Source organism: Tympanuchus pallidicinctus, unplaced genomic scaffold (assembly GCF_026119805.1).
Source record: "Tympanuchus pallidicinctus isolate F22 unplaced genomic scaffold, pur_lepc_1.0 scaffold12, whole genome shotgun sequence".
Taxonomy (NCBI): domain Eukaryota; kingdom Metazoa; phylum Chordata; class Aves; order Galliformes; family Phasianidae; genus Tympanuchus; species Tympanuchus pallidicinctus.
The window spans coordinates 1987388-2010283 of record NW_026294637.1 but is presented as its reverse complement, the minus strand read 5'-3'; the positions used below and the strand labels follow the sequence as shown (position 1 = coordinate 2010283).

Below are 22896 nucleotides of genomic sequence, written 5' to 3'. Positions count from 1 at the left end.
TCTAGGCAGGGTCGAGACCCAAGAATCAGACCCTCCAAGTCATTCATTGTATCGACTGCCTTAATCATCCAAGCAATTTCCTTCCCATCGATGGGACTGCTGGTGTGATTCAGCCCATGAGACTGCACCCTAAAGGGAACACCGGAGTACTTGCTTGTTGGGTCTCACTGACTTGAAATCAACGACTGGGCTCTTAATGTCCTGCTTGTCAGTCCCTTTCTAGGCAAGCCAAGATTGAACTAGATGTTGCTTCTGTCCTTTGTCACAATTTGTTGGTTTTGACAGCAGGGCTCTTTACAAACACTAACGCCAAAATGTAAAATATTTATATTGTTTGTTATTAATGTAAGACATTCTTGATCATTACTTTATGATCCTTTCTTTGTTATCCCACTATTGCTCTAACAATCTTTTCCCTTTGATTTATTAACATCTAAGTAACAAAGTCATCTTGGTCAGTACAACCAATCAATTTTGGTATTTAATTTTTGTTTCTCCTTGATTGGGTCTCCAGGTTGCTGACTTTCTTCAGACAAAATCAATATTTTATTCCTGTGCTCTGAATGCACTTCACCTCACAATACAGACTGCACAATCCTATTCCTCAACATGCATAGCCTTTGCTTTGCAGCTCCATTACCTACAAACAGTTAATTCTCTAGTGAAAGCTTCTAAAATCGAAACATAGAGCTATGAAAGTATGCTTCCATTTTTGCTCGTTAAGGGGTTTATTTTGCCAAAATGTACAGTAATTCACATCTACGTGGAACTAAACCACAGAACAGAATAGAAAATAAAGCAAATTGAACTTAAGAGCACAGCAACTTCAGCCTCTTCAAACAGACCCTGCATGAACGTGAACCCTATCAAAGCCAGAGGGTTTCTGAGTACTTGTAAGAACTGTCCTGCACAGATCCACTTTTAGGACAAGGACACTAACAATAGAACAGAATTACCAGAGCCTTTAATTCTTGGTGCTTTCATGAAGGTGCTCTTTGATACTGGCATGAATTCGGCAGATAAAGTCACAAAGTTCAGGACATACTGTATAAACCTGCATGTTGCAACAGGAAGGGCTTAAAACTTAGACAAAGTCTGTAATAGCTTTGCTCAGCAACAACCAGAAAAGAGGCAAGACAGAACAAGGTCACCATTTCACTGGGTCTCTTCAAGATACATGAAAAAGTTAGTGCAGTCCTGCAGCTGAAGCTATGGAGGAGGAAAGCACAGCCAAGCAGATAGGCAATACAAGGATTTACCCTAGGTATGGAACCTGTTCCTTCAGGATGGTGGAAATCCACAAAGGAACTCAGCATTGCTGTTTCTGTCACACAGACCCACATTCTTCCATGAGGCAGAGAAGTATTTAGCTCTTATTTTGACTTTTAAATGTACATATCTGAAATGCCTAGTCAAACAAAACACTGCCATGTTTTAGATTACCTTTCCCAATGACTACAAACATTCGGATCATCTGGGTTTAGGGACAGAGCAGTTTTGAGCAGAAAAGACAGAAAAAGCCCTTTTAGAATCCACCAGAAAAGCAATTGAGCCATCATTGTTGTACCTAGATAAAGAAAAGAAAGTATGGTCATTAGAGAGAATATTGAGAAAACATCTTTCTAGGCGATTTCGTTCTTGCTTTTGTGCAAATCCAGATACTATGTGACTTCATGATTGAGCTACCCAAAGAATGATAGCACTCTCAGCTCTTCTGAAGAATCTCTCTGATACTGATGTTCTTTATGGCTGTCTATCTGTACTGACAAAATAAATATCTGAGGTGTTAAAACAATCTGTTCTCACATCAGCTTATAGGCAAATGGAAGAATATCCAAATGCTCCTTTGATTTATTTAAATGTGGTTTAACATGAGCCAATGCAGTAAGCTAGATCTGAGACACGTGCTTATTACGTGACTGAAGGAAAAATCAATTCGTTTTTCAACTTTCAGATGGAAGATTATTTAGAATGACAGAGGTCAAAGTACTGGGTCACATTATACAAAACATTACACATGAAATAACAATAGTTGTGTTGAAGCTGGAAATAGATTGCATAAACTTCATCAAGTGTCATCTGTTCATCATGTTTCAGTTCAAGTATTAAAAGCAGACAAATAAATCTTATTTTCATTTGGGCCTTTGAATCCAAAGTGGTGGTGTATGCCTAGAGGTTCCCAATGACATCAGTCAAAAACAAAATAGATAGGAAATAAGAAGCTGCTTCTAATTGTAACTGCACTTAGCAGATTAACTGGTGCTAATCTGTTAAATCAGTAACAAATATTTTTGAATTTCCATTACAGACATTTACATCATCACATAACCCACCATTCAAATCAAAAGTCCCATAAATTAGTGTTATTCCTGGCAACAAGATTGACCTAAAAATAGATTGAATCTGCATACGATCGTCTGAAAAACGCATGGCTCATTGCTTCATGGTCCAGAACAGCAAAAGGGATGTTAAGGGGTTTGCTCTGCATGCACTGATATACAGCCCAGCATAAAGGAGTCGTCACAAAGCAGAATGAACAGCAGAGGAATTGCCAGGAAATCTTATATGAAATCACCTTGTGATTCAAAGCCTTCTTAGCTAGTTCAAGGACACCCACTGCCTTTAGTGATTTGAAGTCAAGTTCCCAATGGGAGTAATAGCTCATCTTTTAAATTATTCCTAGAGCTGTGTTAAACCCAAATATAGTCTTAAGCCATGTAAGTCATATTAATGTTAATTAACATGATTTAACGTTAAAGTTCCTCACGAATTAAATTTAAGCCCGTGCATGACCATTCTCTACCTGCAAGCTGTTTCAAAGCCTCACAACATCAATGCAAAAGCTTACTCTGGAAATTATGGGGGCTGACAAGAAAAGGACATGATATATATTTCTGTCCATCACAGAGACATTTGCTACACTTGTCCTAGACTCCAATTCCCCATGGAGAAGTGTCTTGAACAGCTTACCTGCAGGTGCCCGTGGGACAAAAGACTAATAAGTTCTATGTTTAAAACCTGACAGTTTAGAACTTGTTTGAAAGTATGATTGAACTCTCTTTTAATTTACATGTACTAATATATGTGAACTATCAAGTATCAGGCTCAGGAAAATGACAGTGCTTTAATAAAATTATCTTAAAAAGACACCTCTGAACATATTACATTAGCTACCGTTTGAATACTACCAAATTACAGAGGACAAGCTCTACTGGGCACTGTATTTATAGGTTGCAATTTACCTCCTTTGTTCATTCTTTACACTTTTGATACACGGCAACGCTGAACAAATAAGACTAATAGAAAGAATGCTTCCAATCAGCAGCAGTGGTCAAAGGAAGAGCCAGGCTAACCTGCGTAAGGAAATGCAGTCCTTAAGAGAGGTTTTTTCTCAATCAAAAGCAAGTTTTGTGCTCATTTGGTAACTGCTTAAGAACATCCAGGGTTCATCCCTAACCTAAAGGCAGATGGCCAGCCTGCCTTCTACCAAAGAAGACTGAGCTTTTTCTCATTTAACTAAAGCAGCCTTGTATTTGAATTTTATAATTGTCAGAGATCTTAATTTGCTTTCAAGTAAATAATGTATCAGTTCAGTTTTTCAATCAAACGTCCTAAGAGTTATGACTAACACTCAGAGTATGTGTTTAGAATGCATCTGACTTTCAAAACTGTTTTCCAAACTTTTAATGATAATGCTATTTTATTATCTGTTTGTAGATTAACTGCTTTATGCAATTTATCTCCTAACCCTGTAAGTCAGATCATACATCAGAAACACCCAGCTCTCCAAATACAGCAGAACCTCATTTATCTCAAGTGTCTCTTTTTCTAACTCAAATGAAATATTTCACTTTGATCACTTTTAATAGAAAAGACCTTATACCAAAATGGAATGGTTGCTATTACAGGTTTCCAAATAACACTCTAAAAATAGGAACACACATTTTAAAAACTAACATCAAAAAAGAATCCAGTTATGACATGTAATCTGATTTTGTTTCAGCTTTTATTGCTCGGTGCAATATACACTACATTCCTGCACTGCATTTAAAGTTTGGAGTGTATTCCCCAAGGAGGCAGCATCAGCATTCCAGAGGGACAATGCCTGTAACTTCATTAAAGTTATAGCCAAATTAGATGAACATTTCCAGGCTCTGCTGCTGCCACTCTCTTGAGGACAGGCAGCCTCCTGAGGTGAACAGGAAAATAAATGACATGTAGGTCCTCTGTGCAATCTTTAAACAGACTCCAACTTTTTGTCTCTCCAGGTCTGCTTATTGTTTTCAGCAGTGAAATAAGTCAATGAGATACAATTTGGCAAGAAAAGATGTCTTTATATCCAAAATATAATCTGGGCATTTTTTATGAGTGTCTCAGTCTCTGTTAATGATAACTGATTAGATCAGGTATCTGTTACTCATTAAACCATTTTCACATGCCTTGCTTCTTTCTGAATGGATTTCAGTACTTCAGACAAAATATTGATACAAGTCACTGCTTCCCTCACCAAAGACAGGAAACTCATTCTCCCTTTAACCCACTAATCCTAGCTGTAGAATAAAACAGGAGGTTGCAAGCCTGTGATTTATTTGTCTCCAGATTTGTTTTACAGAGACCTGTGCTGGAGTTTGCAAAGAGACTGGAAGATGTGGCTGTCCATTTAATTTGTACTAAGAACAGGAGAATATGGACAAAAACAGGTTGTTACAGTCTTTCACTGCTTATGTAACACAGCAGAGGATGACGGCACCTCTCAGGATTGAGAGCTAAATGCAAAGAAAATAAGACCAGAAGGAATCTTTGCTGGGTGAAACAAACATCCTTTAAAATTCTATCTAGATGATGAGGTCCTGGCTTTGGTAATGCTCTTGAGAAAGGGAACTAATTTATTTTAAATGGCTGAGTGGAAAAATAAACAAACAAATTAAAAAAAATACAGATTAAATTTCTCCTTTGCTTTCCTGGCTGAGATGAGAAAATTTAACTAAAAATGACAATTAGACTATTTCCTGTTCAGGGGAAATAGTAATGAAACGTCATTTTGGCATTTCTGTCATAGAACTTGAAATTCAAACAGAATTTCCATACCATGATTAAGTTCTAAACTTAGTGTTTTTGTCTCAGTTTGGGTCAAAAGAAGTTCTGAACAAGGTAAAAAAAATAATTTGGTATCCAGCTGTAATTAAAGAAAACATTTACAGAAGTGTCTTTCAATAGTAAACAATATTCCTGGATCTGTTTATATTTGTGAAGATCATACTCTATGTGTCTAGATGTTTATACAGGCAGCAACACAATAATACAGTGCATTTTACAAAGAGCCATGTGAAGAAGTCTTACCTCAAAGTGCTAAAAATTCCTAATGGCTCCTATTTTTGCAGACTAATAGTGCATGAAGACACATCATATTAACAGGACAGCAGAGGAAAGCTCTTCAGAAGTTGCTTGGCGCTCTGAGGAATCAATAAGAATAAAAAAGAAATCAGAGTCAAAGAAAGCGTGTTTGGAGGATTGAAAACAAATTATGACAAAATGAGACAAAGCACTGTAAATATTTCCATATCATAAAATAACTGTGCTGCATCACACATTGCTTTCAGCCAATAGCAAGTGTTCAGGAAGGAGTAAAGAAAATGGAAAACAGAAAGAAATACTTCCCTCCTACACTCTTCTCGTCTCGCAATTTGCAGCTTTGTTGGCTTCCTCAGCCACAAGTGGTATCTTTATGTTTAATAACCTCTGATGGATTCTCATCCAATCATTTGTCTAATGATTTCAATCTGCTAAAATGAAAGTTTCAGTACACTTATTTTACGTGTCAGTGTCAACGACATCCTGTGACATCTCTGGTATCAGCTGTGTTCTATATGAAATGTGTCCTTGCTTTTCTGCCTGCCGCCTCAATTTCATTTGACAGCTTCTTCTCTGTTAGTAATGTTTGACTTCCAGACTTGGATTCCAATCATTTCCAATCATAATAACAACATTTTATTTACAAATAGACTTTTTCTTTTCCATATACCAACAGAGAAGTTGAAAAATTTTGATGACAAACCTTCCAAAGCCTTCTGGAAATCTGTCTGGATGTTCCTGACGCACATTTATTTATTTCAAGCAGCTTTAACAATTTAAGAAGCCACATAACGGCATGTTGACTGTTTGTATTTATCAAGAGCTTCCCTAATTCAGTTCTCAATTACAATTTCTACCAAATAGAAAAGCCTAGGTGTATCAAAATTGAAATGTATGCTAGTATTTTTATATGAGCTATTAAAGAAAATGCAAGAGAACAGTTAAGGCAACAACAACAAGTTGGATTTCACTGAAGAAGCATTAAAGTGACTGAGAGTTTGCTGATTACACTATTTTTGTCTCTAACTAGTAGCAAGCTTCCAACAAGCTGCCCTCTGCGGCATTCCTCCTTCTCATCCCATCTGAAATTTTCATGATAGTTTAGGCAAGGGATCATTTAAACACACACTTCATTTGGCTCTACATCAAATTTTGTTAGAAACAAGCTGTTATGAAAGCTAAATGGGGCCATGAGTTTCAATAGTGATCAGGAATTTTTGGATGTCTCCACTTGTGATTAATAAGTTCAGATATCACATAGGGGATGAATAATATGAAGTGCTCTGCATGTATGCTAGGAAACAGGCTGTTACAACACACAGTCAAGAACTAAGCCACTCAAACCCACTAGAAGTCATTGCCATGACCAAAAGAAATATTGTTGAAGACAGGTCGATGTCTTGTCCTGTTTCTAATTACAAATTAACATTGTTTTAAGAAGATAAACGCTTCCAGGAAGGGTCAGGTTCTCAATATGAGAGCACCAACAATGTGATTCTTCTCATCATTCAAGCACAGTGGGATTCAAGTGGTTGAGCTGGCAGAAACAACAGCCTATACACTGGTTTGCTGGGTTCCCTTTGGTGACATCTTACACGATGAATGCAGAAAGACAGCAGATAAGAATCTGCCGGGGTTAACAACAGATGCCTCTTCATTTGGCAGATCTTCCTAGTACCTTCTAGGGTAGGTACAGAAGTTGCTATCATACACAAACAGCTTCGATACCATTTACAGACACAAGTCTCCTGTCACCTGGAAGTGACACTGACATGGGAAGAAACACAACTGACAAGGACAGCACGGCTACACGGTATAAGCTGGAAACAGAGGAGAGGTAAAAAAACAGGATCTTTCTTACCTTACCCTTGAGATCATACAATGAATGCAGGCTTGTCACATGTAGTGACAATAAATGTAAGTAGGAACCCTAACATTTCAGCATAGAACTCCCTGTGAAGGTTATCCTGCTACTGAACAAAAATGGGATGGAAACAAACTGAACAACTAAATGGCATTTTTCTTAAATTAGTATGAATAAAAGCAAATTTAGAGGTTTCAGCTCTTCATAGTAAAGTTACCAAGGGAAAGTTAGAAAAGCTGTAACCAGAGGCCTGTCTGCTCAGCCTCAGTAACACCCACACCACCACTCTGCGCAGTGAAGGAGGGGCTGTTCAGTACAAACAAGGGAACCACTTCAATTTCCAAAGACGGGCTTTTAAGGATTGGATAAACACACCAGGCTCCTTAATTGATAGAGTGCCCTGATGACTCTCCCTTCTATGCTTTGAATCACAGCATCTCAGTTTTCCAAAACTGGGTAGGGGGTTGATTTTAACAGCAACTGAGTACACAGGTTTCTTAAGTTGCTTTAGATTTCTGAACTTTAAGGTATATCAGCATGAGTTTTAAGTGCTACAGTAAACATTACTACAGTTACATCCACATCTTACAAAATCTGAAAGGCTGCTTCGGTGCTAAGCTCTCATAAGCTGACCTCCACCAGAGTCACTGGGAGCTTGGCTAGAGAACAAAACAGGAATAAATAAGGAAGTAAGCTCTTCTTGATCTACCAAACTTTATTTTTGGAAGCTCAGGATTGCTCCTTCAGTGCTCCCAGAGGAAAAGTGGGTCAAAGTACCAAAGCTGTGCCGCTAGGCTAGCAGCACAGGTTTAGTTTAGTTATAGCTGATGAAATATGTTTACAAAGGAAAGGCTGGAGCATGCATTTAGGATATGAAGTCGGGTAGGACGGGGTGGCTCAAATTTCTGCAATCAGCATGCAGTGCTTTCAGCATCCAGTAGGCTCCGAGCCTTCAAAGGCACTTAAACTCTGAACAAAATACTCAGAAATCTGTGGTGAAACGTAGGGCATATGAGTTCTCAACACAGACAGAAGAGAACTGACCAACCCGCCGGGTGCTTGAAAAAAAGCATTCTGCAAACTGAAAATTGATTACGCACGGGAGCGGTGAGGTACGTGCACAGCTGACATTACCTGTCTGCTGGTGACATCAAATACAGACATTCTGCTCTATCAGTACCTACACAAATATGCACGCACACTTGTGCAAAGTCCAGGCACCAAAAGCTATTACTCATTAAAATACTAAATTTCTTTCTCTTATGTAACTGATAATCAATAATCCATCAGAAATACAATGAAAACATTGTGTTAACAACACCTAAAAACACTGCTGAAATAGTGCACATCCAGATAATTGCTGGCTCCCTTTCAGGAAGGTCAGCTAGGAAAAATATTGCCTGTGATTTTCTGCCCATAATTCTGTACTTGTACTCAACCACCAGTGTAAAATTGGAAGCCAGCCCTTTGAACATTTGTCCCTTTTAGTTGTTATGCCAGACTCAAGACCACTGAAATGTCAGTGTCCCTTCTAGAGCTTAAGCCCTGTCCAAGCACTGCCAGTCAGACAGGACTGGGAGATGGCAGATACTCTACCCGCATTTTCTGCCAAAAGGAAACTGGCAGGCTTCAGAAGCAAATTTCAGGTATCCTGCAGTATCTGATCACGAAAATTCCTCCAGCAAGCCAGGAAATTCTGGGGCAGTCATCTCTGGGCCTCCTCAGTTAAATCATGGTAAACAATGGTAGGCAGAAAAAGCCACTTCACATCTTTGTCTTCTTAACCCCCCTGCCCCGATCTCACCGTGAGGCTGTTTCCTAAGGACAGGGGAAGCCTCTCCATGCTGCAGTGTCCCCCATGCAGATTCTCATCTTTTTGCACAGTGGAATTTTTAAAGCTGCTGACACTGTATGGGGAGTGACATTCCCCAGTGACTTAACAGTGTATTTATATTCACCATGACATGCATATTTTGGGTATTCCTTAACATACATTACTTCTGAAGAGAAAGAGGAAAGTAAGCTGACACATCTACCAGCTGCTCTCCAGAGAACTCAGGTTGGCTTGCTTACATTTAGCCACCCACCTCATCCCTGTTCAGCATGCCAAATACTGCAACATATGCTTCCTTAGACAATTAGAGCAACAAAGGCCTCGTGCCCCAAGAACACTCAGGATAAATGAAGCAATCTGTTATCTGCACGCCCAGGTGAGGAATAATACTTTAATAGTATTACACTAAAAAAGCATTTCTTCCAACAGAATTTTCTTATACCATTTAAAGAAGGCACGTGAGGTTGATAAGAGTAACAAAAAATGAAACATAAGGATGTCCAACATATACATGGTGAAATAAATTAAGTATGATTCTGGGAAAGTGCTGCGAAAGTCAAAATAAAAAGTGGTTTGAAAACGTAGAATATCCTCTGTGGTTATATTTTAAAGAATTATTTCTATTTGTCAAGAGCAATCGGTCGCTTCTTTTTGTCTTCATTTATCTCTGAGGAAAATAAAATGAAACAAACAGTAAAAAAGTCCCAAGTACAGCGAACAGCTGAGCCAGGGATGAATTAAGTAACGCTGATTGATGGCTGGTGATGTACAGCACTGCTATTACATCCCAACGCTGCATCTCGTATTTCATTTAAAGGCCCATCTCTTCTTTTCCAGAAACAGTGCAGTATTTATGAGAGAAGGTTGATTTGCAAGCCTTGGAGCTGCACCGAGAATCCAGATTCAGTTTTTCCAATCTGGCTTTAAAGTTGGCGAATACCTTGAACTTTGAAGGTAGCAATCCAAATAAAATGAAACCGAACACCGGAATAAAATGAACACTGAAACTAAACATGTATTTTCAAGAAATGCTGCAGGCAGGGCAGAGCTTTTTATCTTCAGTTTCTTCATAAGACAGTAAGGAAGTAATGCTTGTCTCCTCTTCATTTATACCTTTACTAACCCCACTGGTCCAACAGCATATATCTTCGTCTGCTCTCCTCTGGGTTTTCCCAGTACTTTATTCTCTGTGGCATTTTCTGTTACAGCGACACTCAGATGCTCTCTTCCTTCATTCAATTTTCCTCTGAGCCTCTTGAAATCTTAATCTAAAGTTTTTTAGCTTCATAGCTATTAAAAATATTGACTGGCCCACAGAGAATATAACTTTTTCTATCAAAGTCCACTAAATATAAGATGAACATTAAATCAATTTCTAGATTTCTAATGGCTTAAAAATGAGAGAGCCTACTTAAAACTTGCTGGTTTTTCTAGAAATAGCAGAGGTTTGCTCAGAAGCTGCAATAGTCTTTTGTACTTCGCTGTGCTTCTTACCGGGCTCATCTGGAACCACTATCAATACTGAAGGAATGGTATTTGGTTCAATCACGTTGAAGCTTCAAGTTAGGAGCCCACATAATTTCTCTAATTTACAGAGCATGCACACACCTGCTTATCTGAGAACCAGCTGATTACTTACGTGCTTAGAAATAGCTGTAAGTGCTTAGTTTTAGGCACCCAACAGGCTGAACAGATCTGCCCTTCTATAGGGCACAGTGCTGATGTAGTGGAAGAGGTCACAGTTTGTGAACAAGGGCCTTGCAGTTACTGCTGGTCTTTGCTACAAGGAGGCATGCCACAATTATTTGCTTCATAACCACCCTCCAGCTGGTCACATGTTAGCAAGGCACCAAGCGCTGGTATCCCAGTATGCCTGGAAAGTAAGCCCAAGATGCATATTAAAATGTAACATCAGGTTTATGGCCTAGCAAAGTCCTGACTCCATGCCAGACATACACCAAGCCTCTTTCCATGCCATCGAAGGTCTCACATCAGGCACTTCAAGAAGCAAAGCGTCTCTGCAGTCTGGACTTGGACGTGCAACTGTTGACCACCCACCAATGGCTGCTGACCTCCAAGACAGTCAATGTCAGCTTCATTCAGCTACACAGCAGCTCCTAGCAGCACCTTCACCAAGACAAGTCTCATAGGTTGAGACAGGCAATAGCAGCGTCTGCAAATGTTCTCTTCCACAATATCCAAGTCTTTGTCTTGGCCTGTTTTAGACCAAACTCCCACAGCAGATGCAGACATTCCCCAAAATATCCCTACCTTTCCAGGAACCATCACAGAATTTTTAAGAGATGCTCAAATGCTCTGACCGCTAGAGTAATAACTGGAGAGATAAATGAGAACGTGACCTCAGTCTTACTTAATTTTACATCACTGTGCAAAGCTCTTGACTCTGCTGCCTCCATGACCTACTTTATCTATTGTTTATTCCTTTCTTTTTTCCAGGAAATTGTTCATTAAGGATAAGAGCACCTGGCTTACAGTAACAAGGGCACTGTGCAAAATATCTGTCATAAAACTGAAAGAGGAACATTCATTAATCCACCGGGCAGAGCAAAGCCACATAGAACCGAGGGGCTGCAGGACTATCTTAGGCAAAGTGAATATAAGTACAGAAGTCTGTACTGGTGTACATGGCTGAAATTCACTGAGTTCACTGTGCCAGGATGTACCTGGAGAGAATTTGGACCTACCAGCACAGTCATCAAACGCAGACAGTACTGCAGTTACCAGGTTAGAGATTTTCCTTCTGGCAGAAAAAAAATAGCTAGAAACATCACTGTGAACCAAAACAGATCTGAATAACTGCTGCATGGAACCAGCTCTGCTGCCTCTTTCCCCTCTGCATAAATTTGGCACTGAAAACTTATTTAACTACTTTGAGGAAAAAAAGTTTGAAGAAAAATTATAAACAAGTGAAAATTTAGGGCTTATTTTAGGGCTTAACTTCTATCATTTTACAGCCACACTAATTAAGTTTTTTTTCATGAGTTAAGACAAGTACAGCTTTCTCTCTGTACTCTTTCCTCATCAACATCATACATGTACCATCTGCTACGTCCTCTTACTGAGCCCCTTCTATGGCTTGCTCTCAGATGCACAGCACTCATTTGGTTAAGGAGAACACTTTTCTACAAGTGCTATATTAAACCCTGTGCAACTGCACAAAAATGGGATCTTAAGAACTGCTAATACAATGTAATGCAAGCTGAAGGGAGCCTACAACCTGTGTAGAGATTACGTGAATCAGTATCACTTACGTGAATCCGCTACACAAAACAAACAGAAGTTCTCCTCTCTTAAAAACAGGCACGCAACCTAAGAGTGGGCAGGAAACTGAAGTGAGTTCCCCATGTCCTCTCTTTTTTTTTTTCTTCATAAAAATGTTTAAGCTTTAGTGGAAACAACACTGGCGATTGAACCTTCTTGCCACTCGTTAGAATGTCATCCAGCTGCCCATTACCCTTCCATTCTAACCACCTTTTCCTCTCCCTTCAGTCTTTCATACACAGTACTGTTTCCATTCCATGGTATTGCTGATTTGGCATTATTCCTCCTTTCAAATATGGAGAAATTAAACCACAGCTTAACTTTTCCTCAACTAAAGCTTCACATGATTTAATATTGCTATATCTGCAACACACAAAGCGTGTACATAATTCCCTGGGACATAATAATCATTGTCCAATTAAACAACAGCCAGCCACAAGATGAATAAAGCACCAAAATATCTCAATAAATCATTAATTGCTGTTCTACACCCTGGACCATTCAAATAAATCATGAGTTGCTCCTTTTGATTCCTCAGGGCTGTGTTGATAATACACCTTGCAATATCCTTTCAATTTTCTTCCACACCCATTAATGGATAGGAAGATAGACTTCTATTGCACATCAAGATGGAATGCACAGAGCTTGAATTTCCCCAAAACACTTGTGCTTACAGGCTTGTTCTTGCTGCCTGGTTCTGAACCCTTCTAGGAGAGTGGGCTGCAAGACAAAAAAGCATGTCAAAAAACAGAAGGACTTTTGGCCTTCTGTTCTCTACCCTGAAATTTATTTACCTTGTTCTACCTTACAGCATTCTTACTTCAGTACATGTTTCAAAAAGAATCTCTTTGAAGTGAAGCAAAAGGAGAAATCTAGTCTTGCAACCCAAGCATGAGAGCAAGAATCAAGAGATTAGCTCTCAGATATTAGAGGGACAAAAGAAAGCAGCAGAACAGAACAAGGCAGCAGTGTGTACCGAGTGCACTTGTTAACTGCAGGCCATGCATACCTTTCAACCTGTCCTTGCCTCTTTTCTCCAACCCCCTCCTCCTTCCCCCCATAACCCTCTCATTACTAACTGGCATTCAGAAAAGATTACACACATGCAAAATGTAATGATGAACTGAATTTTTGTTATTTTCAGTGACTTGAGCAGACCAGTCCAACCTACTGAGGAATAAAAACCCCTCCTCCTATACCAGCCTAGTTAACAAATGCCAGTGAGACACGGGCATGTGGTAGGTTTTGCTTAGTTGTTTGTTTGTCTCAACTTGGATCCCACCCACCAGGCCAATTATTCATTTTTCAGACTGTTTCTTTTGATTTGCAAGCCGACAAGTCGAACATCGGGTGGGAGTAGGAATGAGTAGGAGGAAACCAGAGCAGGAGGAATTCTTCTAATGATATTAAAGTTGAAAATTGGACGTTGGTTTGAAAATTGGATGTTGATTTAAAAAATGATAGTAAACAATTCTTTTTTTTTTTTTTTTCCCCTCAGACATTTAAAAAATCCAAAACCTGGCAGGGTTTTATATCTGTCTGTGAGCTCCTCGTCAGGATTTGGTCACAATATCCTCTTAATTGCGTTCCAGTGAAAATAAGAACAAAAAGGCCAGCTGGAAATACAGAGATCACTTTAGTTCTAAAGGATGTTCACACTTTACAATTCACACAAAATATTTACTGGTAACATATCACCTGATTAGCATGAATTAAGAGTGCATGGAAATTTCATGCAACTGAATGGGCTAATTACATACACAGACACATACTTTAAAAACCAGGCTTTTCACGTTCTTAAGTACAAGCAATTAGGAGTAACATTTCAAAATTATGTTACTGATCTAAATTCCTTTTCACTCTGCTTACATCTGAGGTTGTTCCTGTTTCTCTAACCAGCAGTTGTTATAACCAAATATTCACCTGGTGACTAAAAAATTAAAAAACTGCCCTTGTAAGAAATTAAAGCTTTGAAGGCCTGACTATGATTAACTTTCAAGAAGGTCAGAAAAACTCATAAACAAGCAAACAAAAAAAGTTATTGAGATCCGTGGGAAATTCTGCATTAGGTCTCCTAATTAAAATCAACTATGCCATATTATTTCCACTTTTCAAATGTATCCACCTACAGATCTAAAATCTATTGAGAATGATTAAAATCAGAAGTAAAAAAGTCCCCAGTCTCTTTTCCTTTTCATGTGTGCATTTTCTCAAAGTCCATTAAAATATCACCTTTGGAAACAGATGCACAATCAGGCCCAAAAATGATCTTTGCAAGCAAGATGCTCAGAACTGCCAAGAACTCTTCGTGTTCGAAGTCCCCCCGCAGGCTCTGCTCCGTCCGCTCCGTATCACACGTAATTAGGATTTTTCAGACCATAAAATCAATAATATAATTAGTAAATGGCATGTTATTTCACAGAATCTTGCTACAACTTATCTGTCTTTGATCAAGCAGAGCTGACTGCTAATGACATTTAATGTTAATTAAGGAGAAGACGTGATAAAAAGTTCTTTGGAGAATTATCTAATTACGTACCATAAAAAATGAGGTATGCAATATCTGTAATACATGTTTACATCACTGATTATTGTTCAGGAAGCTCTAAGAAGACATCAGGATTACAAGTCAGCTTTGACAACACTTTGCCCTGCATCCTGCAGAAATAATTCCTTAGCTGGGATGTGCACAACAGCTGGCCCAGTTTATTAATGAGTTGTGTCCCATTTCTAATTTGTACTAAAGCACAGGTAAATTCTTCCTCAGCTGTAGGACAGCACCAACAGAATATTTTATGAAATTCACTTTTCTTCTGACACTGAATGATGGACAGCCAACCATCACAACTGAAGCTACTGACAAAGTAAATAATGGAACCTGCAGAGATTAAGCAGGGATTTCAAAGGAATTACTACAACCCTTAGAGAAAAACAGTTACAGAAGGCAAAAATATTTTCTAATCTCATAGGAGTGAGACTTTTTGCTACCAATCACTTCGACTGCCTGAACCCCAAGTATTGAGGAACATTTATATTTAAAAATATTACAATTTGATGTAAGACGTCCAAGTAATTTTTCATGATTGTCAGGCACATGGAGAAGCATGAAAGGTAATTTTTCACTATTGAGAGATACTGTGGAATTCACAAACATTGTTTGATATGTCTTTTCCTAAAGTAGAAAGGAAGGGTAGAATAAACACATTAGTATTAACAGCATAGGCCAGCTACTATAGTTAATGTCACGTCAGTTAGCTCTCATTTCCCAGTACGTTCTGGATTTGATAGTAATGCTCTTGCTTAATATTAGCTATGTATAGTAAATGAACTCCCTAAGTCCTGTGAGACTATTCTAATGCCTGAAGTTACAGAGAGAAAGAGAATAAATGTTTCCAGAATCTGAGTATACATCTCAACTGCAACAACTTTGTCATTTTTGACAGATGTGTAAAAAATAAACACTCCTCACATTGTTTTACTTTTCTCTCTAAGAAGCATACCAAATAGCATAATAATATCCTGAATTTTAAATGTTCTTAGACAGCTCCATCAGTTGCACCTCGAACATGCCCTGCTGTCATGGCATACTCTTATCAGCTCAAGCAGGGAGCACTGCACGTGCAGGCACTGAGGGCCTCACCCACCCCAATCCCTGCGCTGAACTGAGAGACACAGAAAGAAAAACCTTGCTGAATCTCTCACAGTTGAGTTTAAACATGAAGGGTAAAAGTGCTGAGGGCAGGATGCTGGCAAAATAGGTGCCACTTGTACTTACCCCAGATGTGATGGAGCTGGCATGCTGTTCAATACAAAGTGATTAATGATTGCTTGCAATCAGCCCTAGAAATCAATTGGCATTGAGTGACATAATGATTCTATGACATCACGTAGCTTCCCATCTGATGCTTGTTCTTGGACACATTTCTCCTCATGTTGCCATTTTTGGCACTGTGAGTGGGCTCATAAAGATGATGGGGTTTCTGATGTTCATGAATAAACAACTTTTCACATGAGAGAGGTTTCTATTTTTTTCTGCCAGATTTATTTTTTCAGTTCACTTGTGACCCCTCCAGCACCACTCTGAGGCACATCAAATTCAACTACAGGAGCACTGCGCAGGAGAAGTCATGTATATAAGACTGGCTCTTTATTTCAGCTATTAATTATGATAATTACAGAAAAATCACATAAATGAGGAAGAGGAAAGGAAGTTCTACAGCAGCACTGGAAAATGATATATTTACCACACATCTTTTGAGCCACATAAATATCTTTCTCTTAATTTCAGCTGTTCCATTGTTGCATGACCAGACCATTACTTCATCATTATTTTTGGTATTAGCAATAACAAGTTTTTCTAGGGAGATTACTGTAAAATTATTAATGTTTCAAAATGACCCACAATGCCATTTTCAAGTGCATTTAAGCTCCTATCAAAAATAATAATAATAATAATAATAATAATAATAATAAAAGAGTGGCCACAGGAATCAAGGAATGAAGGGCAGATTCCTTGATCTCTGTTTGCATGTGATAGGTTTTTCCTTCCTTAATTACCTTAGTGGTCTTCCTTGCATTTATTCAAGCTTAATTTAATTTTATTTGAATAAAGGTGACAGCAACAATATATAACATCCTAAATGAATTCTCAGCACCACTTTGTACAATGGCATGGGCATCCGTATATCTGTACTGAAGAAGTCCTAGAACAATATTGCACTTCATATTGGCAGCTCACAGAATCCAGCAACCAATAAATGTAACCAGATCCCTCTTTCCTCTGTCAAGTCCAAATAATAAAGCTCTAGCTTATAACAGAAGCTCACATTGTTAGTCCCTGTGTATGCCTTTGCATTGCTTTATGACAGTTCATGCTACTGCTCCAGTCCACACGATCATCCAGATTTTCTGGTATTACAGTCCCATTCATCTTGGTACTGAGGAGCTCATTAGCCTCCTAGATTGCAATAAGAGGTAGCACAAAGAAAGAACGGCCAAGAACGTTGATGCCTCATAGCTTTCCTAGATGTAGATTACAGAACAAGCAAGCCAAGCCTCACTGCAGTTTTTGGGAGTCCAATAAAGTCATCCAGTGGATAACATCAAACAGATCAAATCTGAAACGTGGATTCCAGATTCAAGTGTTCAAATCACCAGATTATTCTTAATCACAGTAATTAGCCTTTTATCACCAAATCTTTATAACTAGAAAACAGAATCTCTGGATTCCACATTCGTAATTATTACAGGCAAAAGAGTGTTTCTTCACAAGTAGTTAGTTAGATGCTCATAATTGAGCGAGTAGCGAAAGCAGGACTGATAAATCTGCTCCCTATTATTATCTGCTTCCAATTCAGTGAAATCTTATTTGCAGTTTGCTTTGGTAGAAGGTGCATGAGTAAAAACAACAGAAAATAATTTGTGCATGAGAAACAGGTTGTGTAAATATTCACGGTTCTTTGGCTGTGTTTATAATATGTGGTTTTAGTATGTGTATGCACAGCACAGAATGTGAGTGACCACAGCACAGGCATCACCCTATGGGCTAGCATACAAGGCACCAGTTGACTCTTTTGAAGAAAGCAGTAGCTTAAGTCTTACTACAAGACAGAGCAACATCAAAACTGTCAGAGCAATTTTCCACATCAGTAGTTTAACACCTGAACTATTGCTTATTTTTGCAACTGAGCTATTTCCGATTCCTGTCTGTTCTATTCTGAATCAACACCAGTTCTGAGATATGTCATAAACAACGTTTGTCTAAAAGAGCCAAACATACCATCAAGGCAGAGACTTAATGAGGAAACAGCAGTTTCTTCAAAAGAAAAGAAAAAAAAAAAAAAGCTAGTTCATTTTCTGTAAACATCTGGGTTGTAAATAACTGTAGGCTTCACAGACAGTATGACATTAGACTGCTTCTGACTTAATGTCATTAAAAAGTTATTAATTTTAATTTGCTGCTACCATGATTTCCAGCTTTGCATATGTATAGAACCTTTAAAATCTGATACCAGCCATCTCAGGAAGGTAGCAGAGATGTCAACATTCTTATCTTCTACTTTCTACAGGAACAACTGGGTAAGCACCCCCACTGCGCATGCGTCCCCTGAAGGGAGGCTGTAGGTGGGGGTCGGCCTCTTCTCCTGTTTAACTGGCAATAGGACGAGAGGGAATGGCCTCAAGTTGCACCAGGAGAGGTTCAGGTTGGATAGTAAGAAAAATTTCTTCTCCAGAAGAGTGGTCAGGTGCTGCAGCAGGCTGCCCAGGGAGGTGGTGCAGATGTTCAAGGAACATTTAGATGCTGCACTGAGGGACATGGCTTAGTGAGGAAATGCTGGTGGCAGTGGGGTGGTTGGACTGGGTGCTCTTGGAGGTCTTCTCCAGCCTAGGTGTTTCTATAATTCTGTAACTGTGGTTCTAAGAAGAATCTTCCAGAACCTAAGTGAACTGCTGTTGTAGGGAAGACAAAGCTGGATTATAATTTTCTGGAAAATACTCTTGAAACACTTCCTAATTCTTAGTCACACTTTTCTACTTTAGGTTTTTCTTGAGGCTATTTTGGTTCTTAACTGCATTTTCATGAAACTTTCTTTAAAGAACCAAGCAAAATCATCTTTACTGTTACCAACTCTTCAGGGCCCAGTTACAGGCAGACAAGAAGGGAGAAAAGCAGGCAGTGAGCTGCTGACATCTCACTACAAAGCCACCGTATGCAGAGGAGACAGCTTTCCACCTCCTGTAAGGATGAAGATAGCTCTCCACAGCCCATAAGTGGTGCACACAAAAGAATGAAACCCCAGCTCCAGCAAAAATACTTGAATACTTGCAACCACAAAGCTACTTTCATTAAGGCAAAGAAAGCATCAACTGCCAATCCAGTGTCTAATAAAACGTACTCTTACAGAGAGCCAAAGCCTTCTCATTACTGATATGGAAAACACACGCCGTAACCTTGCAGCAAGTGGGTTCAGACAATGAATCCTGAGGATGCTGCGTGTCGCAATTTGTTTGCAAAATATTATGCACGAAGTACAGCTACAATAGTGACAATATGACTGTTTTCTTTTATCTTACTAATAAGGAATCCCATAGAGCACCGAAGATGGCAAGCCCACATATATGAACTGCTTCTCTTTCAGATGTGGGTGGGAAGCCAAAAAGTTATTAGGCAGTAGGCCAGCAGGAGGAAACAGGGAAAGATAATGAATGAGAGTGGAGGTAATTGTAGCACTTATTTGGATTAGATGCAGATCACCAATGAACTGTTTTGCCACTTGTTTTCTCCTAAGGGAAATCTGACTTTCCCAGCTTTAATTTAATCATGGGAAAAATATGTCAAGTATTGATTATAACTAGAAACTAAAGTCTTCTACAAGCATGTACACATTAACACTATCACTCAGACATGACCTGGAAGAAAACCTCTATTTGCCTTTCTTCAGCCTGATTCCCACTTCTTCCAACAGACTGTCTTAATACAGAACAACATGTTCAAAACTTGTAAACATCAGATTTGGTGATGAAAATGTCCACAAGGGAATTTGTTAAAACCGTTAAATTTATGTTGCTTGTGACACTGAGCATAACTAAAAGCCATGTCTCCCAACGATGGAAGCAGAACACAATAACATCTCTGAAGTACTGTACATCAGCACTGATTTCCATTTATTGCAGTTTGAAATAATATTCCAGTCGAGACTAGAAGTGGAATTTGGCAGATGCACTTATGAAATCCCTGAAATGGCGCTGTTTGTTCGTGGCCTTTGAGAAGTAAAAGGAAAGAATCAAGTGTTACATCTAGAATATATCAGATTGCAAAGGATGAAAATTAAATTAATGGATGGAAAAATTCTAAAAACGTCCTTCTGGCATTTTCTCCATTCCTGCTTTGCTGAGGCCATACTCTGCCTTTGGTCTGTTCCAGATCGTATCAACGTCACATTTTGAAACTCATCAGTACTGTGGAAAGGCAAGGCATAGTTTCAATTCTCTGAGACAATTCTTCCTCAAGATTTCAAAAATTTTCCATTCTCTACTGAAACAAATCACTCCTTTTTAGGGGAGAAATAATAGCAGATGTTTTGTTACGCCCCTGTTTTATAGTATTATGTACTGTATAATAGTCCCTATACTAAGGAAAGAAGATCAAAAGCCCGATCTAAATCAAGAAAAGAAACCTGAAGAAGCAGAATTCAATCTACGTAAGTTGCCCCGTAGCTCTCTAACAAAACAGCTGATCTGTTGTCTTTTGGTTTCGTCCTCCATGCTTCTCAGTGCCATGTCCTTGCACTGTATAACCCTCCTATACGTTCTGGGTTCTTTCTTACAAAACCATTATTTCTACGATGATCATTTTTAAATGCAGAGACATTGCCATTTTCGTAATGCTGTTGTGTTTTGCAGATCACATCCTATGTGGATTTCTTCGCTGCCATTTTTTATTTTTTTATTTTTTTTTACTTTATCTACATCCCTATGTAGATGTATGTCATGAAAGATTCCAGTAGCAAATTTAAAGGGAACCATTCCAACTCCAGAATTGCATTCAACAGAATAGAATGCAAACATGGGAGATCTCTTTGCTTCACTGCAGATATTCCACATCTTACCAATTCTAGTCAGACTCGGTCCATTTTCTGCAACAGGTTCTCCCTAATCTATTTGAATGGGGAAAAAACAGAGATTAACAGCATTATGCCTAAATCTGAGGTTGTGATCTGTGATTCTGTGATCTCTATATTCACTAGCAGATGCTTTCCAAGCCTTAGCAACAGCTAAAAGGCAGAAGAGAATTTCAGCTAATACTGAAAATATAAACCCAAATATAAACAGCCTGAAGAGTTTATGAACTCACAGACTGCAACCACAGGCATTCTCCCTGCTGATTTCAGTTCCTACAAGGTGCACAATCTGCAGACTCCCATTCTGACCATGCTGCAATCAACAGACAGTGCTAGCACTGCCCAGAACTTACTGTCAAAAAAAGCAGACTAGAATTTCTCCAACTGTTACTACAGATTCCTCAATTTCTTTAGTGAGACTGAAATTCAGACACTGCACCTAGATTGGTGGCCTGCACTGGCACAGATTTTATTATGCAGTTCATAAATCTAAGAAGTCTTTGTATCCTTCTGTCTTCTGGACAAGAAACACCACTGCCATCAGCCTGCTGCATTTCCTCCTCTGCTGCACGGAATTTACCTTTCTGCTTGATCTTGGAAGGCCCAGCAATATTGGCTCTTCCCAAAGCTATTCTGAGCTTCTCACTTCACACTCTATCCTTTCTTTGAATCTAAATGTAATCTACATAGTTCCTAAGAGCCTCTTTATTACCCAAGGTTGTTCTATTTCTTATCAAGCACACTGGTTATCAAGAACAGTCCCAAAATGCTGCCCCAAGGAGACAGAATGACAAACAGCCAGAGTCGTATATTCTGATGCTCTCAGGCACACAACTTGCTGAAGCCTCCTGGAATAACAAACATCTTTTTTTTTTCCCCTTGACCACCACTCCAGTCACTTACACAAGGAAAAACTACCGAAAGTTCCTGAATATTCTGCTCATGTTTTCAGGGTAAGTTACTAAGTAATGACATTGTTAGAGCATTTAATGCTACTGCTTCGCTGCTCCTCTAGCACCTGTCCAGCTAATGCCTGACAGGAGAAGATAAATACATTTATAATACACAGCAAAGTGAATAACAAAGAGTTTATATAGTTGTCTCTGACATAGCTGACAAGTCATAGCTGGCAGCTTTAATCAGCTCCCAGCTGAGCCTGGGAAATTGGAGGGAACAGAGCACTGACCTTTCTGATGAATTTCTGAAGGGAAGGTTAAAGTTCTGTTTACTTTTTTAATACGAAGACGTATCAAGTTCAAAGACCTTCGGGTAAAAGCAGGATTCTTGTTGCAAGAGGACTGCGCATCCTATTTAGCAAAGTAATTATTGGTTTATCTAAAACCGATTCTTCAAATAAAGAGATACGATGTAAAGTTACGTAGGTGAAAATGCATGTAAGATGGAACACACAAATCACTGCCAGATGCTGAAAATGCACTAGATAGGATTTTCATGTCTCCAATGTGAAAAATGCAAAAAAGTATAAGTTAATTTTACAGGTCAGTTGTTCTTAATACTCCTTTTTTTTTTTTTCCTTATTGCAACAGATATTCAACACTCGTTTTGCATTAGAGCAGTTTGATTTTCACGTTTGTTTGTTCAACTGGTACCAGAAAAACAAATGCAACTAATGACCAATACTAATGACTAATGATAGGAACAGACATTTCAATATAAATGATGTATAAAATATCACCTTTTGTCATTTTAGAAACTACTGAACATCTTCCACCCTCTTAAAATGATTCTAGAGAGATCCAGAAGCACTTTTTCATATCCTTCACCATATGAACTACGTGCCCTGCAGCCACCACCCAAACCAATGCCACAGGGAGCTCTGGTCTTCTAAAAAGCCAAAGCTGTTTTCTGGTGAACGGCATCGCATCGCAGCAATATTCTGCTCATACTGCTAGGTCAAATGTCATTCCATATGAACGGCTGAT

General features: G+C 38.9%; 1 protein-coding gene across 8 annotated transcripts in view; it reads right to left on the bottom strand.

Moving 5' to 3' along the window:
- MEGF11 (multiple EGF like domains 11) overlaps window positions 1-22896 on the bottom strand; it is a 263692-nt gene that overhangs the window by 188479 nt on the left and 52317 nt on the right. For all 8 annotated transcript variants that reach the window (XR_008203908.1, XM_052672468.1, XM_052672472.1 and 5 more), the window contains exons 2-3: window positions 5341-5453; window positions 1444-1567 (exon numbers count right to left, since the gene is read on the bottom strand). Coding sequence is in view for 7 of the 8 variants with exons in the window: in XM_052672468.1 (XP_052528428.1) it covers window positions 1444-1559 (116 nt within the window). In the remaining variant the exon portion in view is untranslated. The remainder of the gene's footprint in view (window positions 1-1443; window positions 1568-5340; window positions 5454-22896) is intronic.